Source organism: Phoca vitulina, unplaced genomic scaffold, assembly GCF_004348235.1.
Source record: "Phoca vitulina isolate PV1807 unplaced genomic scaffold, GSC_HSeal_1.0 scaffold3, whole genome shotgun sequence".
Classification (NCBI taxonomy): Eukaryota; Metazoa; Chordata; class Mammalia; order Carnivora; family Phocidae; genus Phoca; species Phoca vitulina.
This window is the reverse complement of record NW_022589706.1, coordinates 65,205,181-65,217,381: the sequence shown is the minus strand read 5'-3', so window position 1 is coordinate 65,217,381 and position 12,201 is coordinate 65,205,181. Positions and strand designations below refer to the sequence as shown.

General features: G+C 42.2%; 2 protein-coding genes across 5 annotated transcripts in view; both read right to left on the bottom strand.

Annotated features, from left to right (window-relative positions):
* Positions 1-12,201, bottom strand: part of AFF1 (AF4/FMR2 family member 1) — a 203,216-nt gene that overhangs the window by 109,561 nt on the left and 81,454 nt on the right. The window lies entirely within an intron of this gene.
* Positions 5,183-8,582, bottom strand: LOC116630117 (60S ribosomal protein L10a-like). Its single transcript, XM_032400749.1, has one exon. The coding sequence runs from the start codon at positions 5,927-5,929 to the stop codon at positions 5,231-5,233; it is 699 nt and encodes a 232-aa protein (XP_032256640.1). The 5' UTR covers positions 5,930-8,582; the 3' UTR covers positions 5,183-5,230.

Below are 12,201 nucleotides of genomic sequence, written 5' to 3'. Positions count from 1 at the left end.
TGCCTTCGACTCAGGTCATGATCCCGGGGTCCTGGGATCGAGCCCCGCATCGGGCTCCCTGCTCGGCGGGAAGCCTGCTTCTCTCTCTCCCACCCCCTCTGCTTGTGTTCCCTTTCTCGCTATGTCTCTATCAAATAAATAAATAAAATCTTTAAAAAAATAAAATAAAAGTTCAGTAATAAATTTAAAAGAAGCATTCAGTTGAACATCCCCACTCAAAATGTTCCTTGATCTCCTGACATGCTGAGTCCAGAAGTTTCAGGCTTTTAAGTAAGATTAGTTTAAAAAGAATAAGGCTACCAGTGGCAAGAGGGGAAAATGTGTTGGAACATTCCAATTTGAATGAACACTGATTGATGCTTGAATTTCAACCTAAAAATGTACAGTAAACAAAGTTAGCAGAAACAAAAAGATGGACTAGACCACAGGTTAGCAAACTGCCTGATGAGCCAAATCTGGCCCAGCTGCCTGTTTTTATAAATAAAGATTTATTGGAACACAGCCCTGCCCATTTGTTTCCACCCTGTCTATGGCTGCTTTGGTCCTGGAACAGCAGAGCTGACTAGTTGCAACAAAGACTGCATGGACAGCAAAGCCTAAGATATTTACCATCTGGTCCTTTACAGAAAAGGTTTGTCAGCCCTGGGACTAGACCCTAAATTATTAAGAAAGAAAGATAAAGGGTGAATTTTTTTTAAAGTTTATTTTGAAGTGTTTCATTTTAAAGGAGTAAAGTCCAGACTATTTCTGAAATAGTTTCTTCTGAAACATATAAGGCTTTCGGTAACAAACCAAATTTCTCTCTTATCAGCTTTCCTATCTTGGGGGTGAAAGATGAGAAATCTCCACTCTTATCTCTATCTAGTTTTAATGCCTTACTCTTTTATTCCAAAAGATTAGCATACTGTAGTGTGCGGTGAAGAGTGTGCCAAGCTCGCAGCCTCCAGGGTCTGGCACCACTCACTGTAGGATCTTATCTGCTCCCTCCAGGACGCAGCTCTAATACCCTGCCTGGCCTAATGATCAACAGCCTCAAGTGGGTTGTAAAAAGAGTGTGTTGGTGGAAGTTTGGGAAACGCAGGGGGCATAAAAACCATCCCAGTCGCTGGTTCCAACTGCATCTTCAATAGAGTAATGGCCCTCACACTACAATTGTGTATGATTTTTAGGATGAAGTGAATGGGAAAGGACAGAATATGAGGGAGATTGCAGAGCAAAAGAAAACATTAGGAGAAGCTCTGGGATTAAAAACTCCCAAGGCACAGTGAGTCCATCCAACTTCCCTGAGCTATCTACTTCAGCAGGCGGGTGTGGTTTGCGGAAAATATGAAGAATTAAGCCAGTGGTTGCTATTAAAGGTCAGAACTTACTGTTCCTCAAATGTCCTGGTTCTTTAGAAGTCTGGTGGGAGACTTCATCACTAGATTTGAATACCTTTATTTAAGTAGACATTTGTCAGGTTGACAGTGTAAGGAAACAGGCTGACAGCCTTGATAAAATTAAACCGAGATCTTCAAATAAAGGTAGACAGAGTGAACCTCTTACACATTTTAATCTTATTCCTTGGATTTAAAGCCGTCTAGGGAATCTCTCAATAATCAAGGCTGCTACCCTCTCTCTGCCCTCAGGGGAATGTCGCTTCCCTATAACTCTGGCCCAATCACAGACTCAACTATTCCCTTACAATAAAATAGCTGAGAAGTGGCTGAAATATTTACATTAGACTTTACCAAAAACCAGAGGATAACAGAACAGAAATAAACAGGTAACATTCAACCAGATAATTTGATTGACAAATTACAACTTGCCCCACTTCACCTCGGGGCCCCTGGTTATCTATGGACCCACCACCAGCTTACTTGGGAAAGCATTCCTTCACTCCCAGACTTCTCTCATTCATCCTGGTCCACCCACGCAGGATGAGTGACATTAACTAAGTCCACCTCTTTCAGGAGAGACCCCCACCTCCCTACTGATGACTTCCACAGCATAATCCTGGAAGAACACGACCCAATCATCCTGGCACCCCTCTACTACACGCGCTCTTTAAGCAGCAGGCTTTAATTACACTCTGTCACATCCATTCCACTGTTAACCAGAAATAGGGAGTTCTTAAAGAATGGATAGAGGCCTGTACTCCCCATGAAGTACCTTAACTGGGAAAAGGGCTAATCCAAAATAAAAAGTCATGATTTTGGACTCAAGCCTTCAAAGCACTCTATAAAGAAGGCTTTGTGTGTTTTAAAGCAGTCGCTGCCATATGCCTGGTGACAGAAGAAATTTTAGTCTGTGACAGTCATGGGAGAAGTCATTTTAAAAACAATATTCAGGGACGCCTGGAGGGCTCAGTCGGTTAAGTGTCTGCCTTGGGCTCAAGTCATGATCCCGCGGTCCTGGGATGGAGGCCCATGTTGGGATCCCTGCTCCGTGGCGAGTCTGCTTCTCCCGCTCCCTCTGCCTGTGCTCTCTCCCTCTTTCTGTCAAATGAATAAATAAAATCTTTAAAAATAATAACAAAATTTTTAAAAACCCCACAATAGGGGCGCCTGGGTGGCTCAGTTGGTTAAGCAACTGCCTTCGGCTCAGGTCATGATTCTGGAGTCCCGGGATCGAGTCCCACATCGGGCTCCCTGCTCAGCGGGGGGTCTGCTTCTCCCTCTGACCCTTCCCCTCTCATGCTGTCTCCCATTCTCTCTCAGATAAATAAAATCTTTAAAAAAAAAAAAAAAAAAAAACCCACAATATTCAAGGGGCGCCTGGGTGGCTCAGTCAGTTAAGTGTCTGCCTCTGGATTCCGGCTCAGGTCATGATCTCAGGGTCCGGGGTTCGAGCCCCATAGGTGGCTCCCCGTTCAGTGTTCAATGGGGTGCCTGCTTGAGGATTTCTGTCCCTCTCCCTCTGCCCCTCCCCCTGCTCACATTCTGTCTCTCAAAATAAATAAATCTTTAAAAATAATAAAAAAAAATTAAAAACACACAGAAATGATACCTTGAAAGGAGGAAAAATAAAACAGGAATGAGTCCACTCACTCATCTTCTAATCCTCTTCCCACATACATACCAAAAAATAACGCTAAGATTAGTCCTATATCTTCATAGGGGTTTGGGTTACACAGACATATACACTGTCAAAATGCACCAAAACACCTAAAGTTTGTGCATTTTGTGGCATACCTGACTTTTATGGTAGAAGGGGAAAAGCCCTGTAAATAAATACTTAACTTTAGTTAATGACATACAAGCTGAAGTATTCTGGGATCTGCAACTTACACAAGAAGCATAAGAGATTAATGGATGGATATAGGAATGAAGAGATGAGTACATACGTGGTAACACAAATATAATAATGAAGTGTTAATAGTATAATCTGGGAATAAGGCTTTTTACTGTGAAATTCTTCCAACTTTCTGAATGTTTAAAATTTTTCCTAATACAGGGACGCCGGGGTGGCTCAGTTGGTTAACTGTCTGCCTTCACGCTCAGGTCATGATCCCAGGGTCCTGGGATCGAGCCCCACGTCGGGCTCCTTGTTCAGTGGGGAGCTTGCTTCTCCCTCTGCCTGCCACTCCCCCTGCTTGTGCTCTCTCTCTGACAAATAAATAAATAAAATCTTTAAAAAAAAAAAAGTTTTTTTCCTAATACAATGTTAGGGGAAATAGCCACAAGAATACACTAGTAAATATGACAGGATCTAAGAGGCTGCCAAACACGAGGAGATCCCACACGGTTCCATCACACACATCTACAGACAAAACTTCAGGTTGAATGGGAAGTCTCTACCAGAAAGAGGTAAGGGGGTGGAGGTGCACCTGAGTGGCTCAGTCAGTTGAGTGTCGGACTCTTGGTTTCGGCTCAGATCCCGATTTCAGCCCACATCCCCCCACATCCCCACATTGGGCTCCATGCTCGCCAGGGAGTCTGCTAGAGATTCTCTCCCCCTCTCCCTCTGCCCCTCCCCACACTTGGGCGCACACTCTAATAAATAAATCGTTAAAAGGGGGGCGTGGGGCAGCGAGAAGCACAAATTCATCTATTAACTAGCACAGTGGCTCCCTGAAAGGAAAAGACCTGAAGAGTGGTCCTGAACTCTGTGAGATACCCGATGACAGCTGCTGCCGGCAGAACTGAGGCAGAACTGAAACAGCCTGAGCGTATGTATGCCTGCACGCTGCACGAGTTTATCTGTGTGTGCGCACCAAGCAAAACCTTACCTTGCTCTTTCAAAATCTTCCGCTTTTGCTCTATTGAGAAACTACAAGGGAGCCAGCAGAGATACATACGTGCATTTGGAGGAGGACATTTCAGACTCCCATTTGGAAAGCTTTTAAGGCAATCTCCTTAGCAGCCACTGTGGAGACTTAATTCACCTTTCCCTCCCCCTCCTCCAATCTTCACCTTTGTGTTAAAAAAAAAAAAATCATTGTTTTTCCCTATTCGAGAACTAAATTGGTTGTGAGGTTTCAGAAAACTAATCTTCTCCAATTCTTGTCCTACTTCTTCATGTACAGATTTAGTGCCTATAAAGGAACCACCGGAATCACATTTCCTTCTTCATATTTCAAAGCCTTTTTCCTGCAAGTCCTTCCCTACAAAATTACCAAGCCAGAAAGCTTTGGGCTTTAAGGAGGGCCTGATTCTATGGTTTCCCTAGTTTAAGTTACATCTGATATCTAAGATACAAAACGCCCAGATTTTAGACACGCATTTTACACAAGTAAATTTGTAATACAATAGGTGGTTACCTTATACCTACCAATCTCCCTTTCTGCGTATTTTCTCCCTTGAGTTAGTTGAAAAGTGCTTCTGCAATCAACCTCTTCCCTGCCAGATATGTTGAGGACCCATGTCACTCAGAATTCTTCCCTTGCTGCTTTAAAAGGCTCGCTTTAGTTCTCTACTAATGGGCTCCCTCACCTCTGACCCCTCTCTATCCCCTCCTGCTACAGAGCAACCAAATGGAGACGGCCGTGTGTCAGTCTCTTACTGCAGCTTTGCTGAATTCGGGGAAGGCAGAGAGGAGGATGAGCAATACACAATAGGATGCAAACACTGGTTACCAGCATCGTAAGCTGGTTAAGGGCATGGTCTCTGGAGTTAGGGATGGGTTCATACATGGACTCCACGACTTTCTAGTATACTGTGTCCTTTGGGCAAGTCATTTAACCTGAATGTCAGCCATTTTATTTTATTTTATTTTTTAAGGGTAGCACTAGGATTTATTGAACTGTGCCTTAGTACAGGCGCTGGGGCTTGCCCATGGTGCTCTTGATGTATAAAGCCCGGACGTTCTGCCAATTCTTCTTGAGCAAGGACACCAGGAAATTGACTGCTAAGTGGATGTTGTACGCAAGCTCGTCATCTGTCATCTTCACATGGCCAACAGCCACTGCCAGACACAGCACCTTCTTCATCTGGAATTTGACGGTGGACTTCACTTCATCCACTTTGGCCACCATGTTCTCATTGTGGGTCAGCAAGGAAGGGAACTTGCCAGCTTTATTCAGGCCTGAGCCCAGGATTCGTGGGATCTGCTTGATCAGAGATTCTGAAGCCAAAAAGGCATCATACTTCTTGGCCAGCTTCTTGACTAATTTCTTATTCTTGTTGAGTTTCTTCAGCGCCTCAATGTCCATGTGGGGAATATCCACTGCCTTGGCCTCATCACAGTGCTGCTGATCCCCCAGAACACACACAGAGAACTTGGGGTGGGGAGTGGACTTAAGCCTGACGGTGCCCGAGAAGCGTTTGTCCTTCTGAGGGTCATAGTTCTTCAGGCTGATCTGCGGCTCCACCGTCTCCAAAAACTTCCGGCGCTTGCGCTGGTTCCCGTGCAGGGCTTCCCGCACCGCCTCGTACAGGGTGTCTCGGGAGACTTTGCTGCTCATGGTTCTTCGCGCCGCAGTAACCAGAAAAGAGTGAATGTCAGCCATTTTAAAAAAGGTCGTGGCAATCCTGGTACCGATTCCCTAAAACTAATGTGAGGTTTAAGTGAGCTAATGCCTTGTAGTACCATAGTAAACTGAGAGCACTCAGGCGAGCAAGAAAGGAGAACTCTGAAAATGTCTCCAGATGCACCTCCAGCTGTGCTCTTCAAAAAAACTCAGGTTTTACACTTTCCCAATTTGCAGCTTTATCTATCTAAGCCTTTGTCTTCCCCACATCCTCTTTGCTTCAACAAATCCTTTCCTTACCACCACCCTCAAGAGTGTTTCTTCCATTTCTCCCTTTCCTACAGGGCTGTGTAATCCACATGGTGCCCAGCAGTGTCCTGCACACACACGTTGCGTCCTGAACAGACTTATAACTAACCCTTGGGGCCAGCACTGGTTGAGCTGGAGTCTGTTTACAATATACTGATGTTCTCTGAGGCACAAATATGCACATACCTATGAACTAGGAGGAACCAGTGGAGCAGGGGTTCTCAACTATGGCACTACTGATATTTTGAACCAAATAATTCTGTGTGTCAGAGAATGCTGTCCTGTGCATCGTGAGACATTTAGCAGGATCCCTGGGCTCCATCTTCGGTGATGGAAGCACACTGTCTTCCCGGATGTGACAATCAATTATGTTTCTAGACTTTGCCAAATATTCCTGTGTGTGGGGTGGGGGCTAAAATAACCTCCTCTTCTTTTCCTGCCTCCCCGGCGTTGAGAGCCACTGCTGTAGAGAACGAGAACAATTCCCCAAGTCGTGGCGTTAGTCTTCTACTCTAGCAGCAGTCACCACAATGCAGCACAGGAAAAACAGACACGGGAACTCTTTAGCTACATTTGTGCAAGGCACCTTCGAGATTCTGTCACTACTAGCTATGGCCGACAGGGTAAGTCACAGACTCGAAGCTCTAATGGTACCAAAGGCTCAGAACTGCTGTAAGAATTAAATGAACTAATGCATACACAGTGCTTAGCCCAGTGCCTGGCCACGAGTTTAAGTATTCACCACCTGTGAGCTCTTATCAGTAAGTATATACAGCTGAGTGCAAGTGCTGGGCAAAACAGCACAGGCCTGGGCTCTCCCCTCACCCATTCTTTCCATGTTCCTCCCACCCAAATCCCGCAGGAGGAGGTAAGATAATTCAATACTAAACAGGACCAGGGTCCCTGGAGCTGATAGCGCATGAAGCGGGATAAGAGAACAGAAGAAAAAAAGGAGAATCCAAGAACGGCAGGAAAAGTGTGGTGTCCTGCAGCAGAGGCAAAGGGGTGCACACATTTTCCACTAAACAGGAAGCGGCAGAAGGATGCCTGGTTCATTCCAAAATGGGTTTCTTATAAGGAAGCAGCATCCTGAAAGAGGATGAAGGGTACAAGGGATTTCACATCTTCTATCCAGGTAAGTTCCACCCACGTAATTCTCCCTTTCCAAATATTATAGGAGTTCCCTGAGTTAGAAATACCCCCATAGCTGCAAATAGCTGCACTGTCTCTCCTTAATTCCCCAAGTGGTAACCAAGTTGTGGGGAAAAGGTACTTCCCAGTGCGGGGCATTCGGAAATACTGACCTCATGTTTCTTCACCCTGAGAGGAATTTTACACATACTATGTTTCCCTGCTCTCATCTCGTTCCCTTTTCCTGTTTCATACACTTCAGTTAAAAGACACACACACACACACAGTCATGTTCCATTTTCTCCATCCTTCTTTTCCTCCATTAGTAAACCAAGGCGCACTGATCATACAGGTAAGTGTATGAAGGACAAAGCTGACATTTATGTGAAAGTCTAGAGTAGATGGGTAGAGGCTGTGTGCCAGCTCTGTAACCATGATAAGTCAATCACTGAGAGTCAGTCACTTAATCTCCGTGAGCCTCAGTTTCTTCATCTGTACAATGGGAGGGATAACCCCTGCCTAATAGATTCAATGACATCAAATATGCAAATTCTTGGTTCAGGGCTCAAAACGTTAAGAGCATGCACAATAAAGGATTGCTATTATTATATACCAAAATTATACACGTCTGTGTCCTCCAGAGTACCCAAAGTTTACCAACAGAAATACTCCCAAGAGAATTCATTTTTTCCACCTTTTCTTCCTATTAAACCTAAAGGTCCCTTACAGCACTCATCCCTCCCACCAAAAGAACCAACTTAAGCAGAAGATAAACTGTCTTATTCAAGCATGGTTCGTCTGCTTTGTTTAATCAATTGCACTGTTTTCCATTATTGTACCACATGTTTGACATTTTGGCACCGTAAGTGAAGAAACATTCTGGGTTCAGCCTGGGGCCTAACCTTTGTCACATGATTTTCGTTGCTGCTTCTGTAGAATTTTTTCTGTTTTCCAAATCCATTTCTGGAAGAAAAGCAGTCTGTAAATAGGAAACCATGCATGCTTTCTTTTTAAATTCCCAACATCTATTGAAATAACATCTACTCTTACCAGCAATTCAACTATGAAAACATAGTGAAAGAAATGATTTTTGAATTAAATAAGAAAGGTTTCTCTCAAAAAAAAAAGTGGCTCTTGCTGTCCTAAAGTTTGGGCACAATTTTTAAAGGAATTCTATAAAAATATAAGATCTGAATTTTCTATTCCTGATAATCTAAACAATTAAAGTTTACAAAGTTAAAGACAATTGCCAAAAATCTGTTTATTTCCTTGCCAATTTTAAAATGAGATCACAAAAACAAGAAATGTAATTTTTCATTGGCTAATTTTTTTTTTTTCTCAAGATTTTATTTATTTGACAGAGAGAGACACAGAGAAAGAAGGAACACAAGCCCAGGGGAAGTGGGAGAGGGAGAAGCAGGCTTCCCGCCGAGCAGGGAGCCCGATGCGGGGCTCAATCTCAGGACCCTGGGATCATGACCCGAGCCAAAGGCAGACGCTTAGCGACTGAGCCACCCAGGCGCCCTCCTTGGCTAATTGTAAACTAATATTTAAAAGCACAATGAGAAATAACCATTTCAGTCTGCATTAGGATTCCAACTTCTATTGAGGCAACATTTGTGTTCTGTGTGAGCATGCGTGTTCACGTACCTGTGTGTATGAACAGAAAAGAAAAAAATCCTAGGTCTTCAATATTTAGTTTGTGAGCTATACTAGTTCTTCTTCAACTATGACAGTCTTATAAATAAACACGAATGAGTGAAGCTCATAAATATGGTATTCAGAGTAGTTTCCATACCCAAGATCATGAACAGACCGTAACACCTATCTGTGGCAGTGTGTTAATATCTGTCACTACCTTGGCTCCTAGCACAAGGTATAAAATAACACCTTGCTTTAGTCAATATTAACTAGGCTGCTTTTGGCTTTTAAAAATGTATTCTTAGCACGGCATTTCTCAGCATAAAAGAACTGAAAGTCTTATGTTCCTCTTCAAATTTAAGACAAAATGACAATCTTAAAAAAAAAAAAAAAATCACGACAGCCTAAAGTAACCCCCACCTCATCTTCTCCCCTATACATTGAATAAATCACCTATCAAACATATATCAAGAATGATTCAGGGCGCCTGGGTGGCTCAGTCGTTAAGCGTCTGCCTTCAGCTCAGGTCATGATCCCGGGGTCCTGGGACCGAGTCCCACGTCAGGCTCCCCGTTCAGCGGGGAGCCTGCTTCTCCCTCTCCCTCTGTTGCTCCCCCTGCTTGTGCTGTCTCTCTGTCAAATAAATAAATAAAATCTTAAAAAAAAAAAAATGATTCAAAATGCGGTAACATTTAATGTATAAAGAAAAGAACAAAAAGAAAATGGTCAAGTTGTTGAAAATTATGGAAGATGTTTCTCTTTCATTTTAATTACAGTTAATATTAATAAACTGTTGCTTTTGTTTTACTGAACTACAGAATATTTTAAAGAGTAGAAATTGTATCTATTATGGTCAAGGAAAAGTGAATGAAAAAAAGTCTGCTCGGAAGTGAGGTCCTCTCAGGGCTCCTGCCTAGCTCAGTCAGTGGAGCATGTAACTCTTCATCTCAGGTTGTGAGTTCGAGCCCCACGCTGGGTGTAGAGATTACTTAAAAATAAAATCTCAAAAAAAAAAGAGAGAGAGAAAGTTAAAAAAAAAAAGGAAAAAGAAAGTGAGATCTTCTCTACAGCAATAGAAACTACAAAATCCTCCTGCCTAAAGTCCAATGTTAAGTCACCTACAAAAATATGATTCCACTCCATAGAGTTAGATTAATAATGCATTCATTTGGGACAAAAGCAAATGTATATTTTCACTTCCTCCAGGAGAAACTGAGGCAAATAAGATTTCCCAAATGTCCCCAAGATAAACAAGTGGTGTCTGGCTAGTGATTCAGGAGTCCCTGGCATTCAAACCTACTCTTTTCCATTCCATGAAAATTTGCAAAGAACACAGTAATCCTGTCTAAAACTTTAATACTTCTGAAAAACAGGATGAGGTTTTTATAGGAAGTTATCCCATTAAAAGGCCACTAGCTTTTTTTTTTTTAACAAAATACTCAAGTTGATCTTGAAAAATATCCATGAAATTCCATAAGCACGAGTAAAGGAGGGAGATTGGCTCTATCACGTGTTAACACACGTTATAAAGGTGCAGTGATTGAGTCTGACAATGGCTCTTGAATAGAGAGAACAGAATGGCTACTTCTGAGGGAGAGGAGAGGGCTGCAGAACCCTCACTCCTCAAACCAAAATAAAATCCACATACATAAAAGATAAAAAGATAGCTTTTAAAAAAATATATCACCAGTCCTCAAAGAAACCTTCTGGAAGAAGACTTAAGAAAGTAATACTTTGGGGCGTCTGGGTGGCTCAGTCGTTAAGCGTCTGCCTTCTGCTCAGGTCATGGTCCCAGGGTCCTGGGATCGAGCCCCACATCGGGCTCCCTGCTCAGCGGGAAGCCTGCTTCTCCCTCTTCCACTCCCCCTGCTTGTGTTCCCTCTCTCGCTATGTCCTCTCTGTCAAATAAAAAAAAAAAGTAATACTTTGAAGGGGGGCAATTTAAAATGAAGACATAACAATTATGAATATCTATGCAACAAAAGCACCAACATTTGTAAAGCAAAAACTTCAGAAGATTATCAGGAGAAAAGCTCATTAATTGTATCAGACTTATTTTATCTCTTAGTATGGACAAAAATAAGAGTACAGAAATGATGTAAGACAGATCTAATGTACAAAAACCCACGTTAAACTCTGGGCCCTGAAAATAAAGAATATACATTCTTTTTATATGTTCACAATACATTCATAAAATTATCATATATGATGCCACAAGAGGTCCACAACTAAATATGTTTATTTGAAAAATAACTGTAAAACAGAGGTACAAAAGACATGAGGTGATGATAATGAACGCAGGATTCCTGAAGTAACTTTATGTAATCAAACACAGCTGTGATGCCGGCAGAGGTAAGAACTTTCAGTTCCTATAGTAGTTCGCTGTGATCACATTTTTTCAAGAAGCCACAGAATCCCTTGAGAAAAAGGTACTTAAACCAGCTGCTACTTCCTAAAATATCCAAGGTAGAAGATTATCTATTTCCTATTTCTGAGACACTGAAAGAACTCCACCTTCCACTGTGTTTTCATGTTTAATTATCTTCAATGAGAAGTTCGTTCCTGGGCTTTTCCTTAAACCCCGCAGCATATATAATTTATTAATTCAAGATCTGTTTTTGGCAGAGGTGGAGGACATCTTTTACCACACTTCCTAGAGCAGTCTTTCACATGCATAAAAGGTTGCTTTGTAAATTAACCTTTGTATTTAATAGCCAGGCTAAATATCCTCCTTACTGTCTAAACCTTCACTTCCTTATGACTGGACTCACTGAGCTGGGACTTCCCTACTTCTATCGCCAATCCTTATTTGATGGCTTTCCAAACTAAGAAAAACGTACTCTGAAATTTCTTTTCCACATGTTTAACTTGTTTATATTTATGCACCAATTAAGGCAAACTCTTCGAAAATACAGTCTCTATTTTAAAAGTACAATTTGTTATGGAACTCATTTTGCCTTTATTAAAAACAAAAAACAAAAACACAGGGATCAGTTTTGATAGCCTTAATCCACAAAAATAATTTTTATTTCAAGAAACTGCCACATGGCAGTATTTCCTAAAACCACATTTGCCCTGTTTAAAAATGCCACCCTTTCCACTATCATCACTTATTTCCATGTATATTCTGAAAGGGCAGTTAGTCCTAACACACATCACAGCCTGCGTTTTCTCCACTTCAGGTCAACTTTGTCAGAGGTCCTTGTGGCTGACAGATCAAGTTCCACACT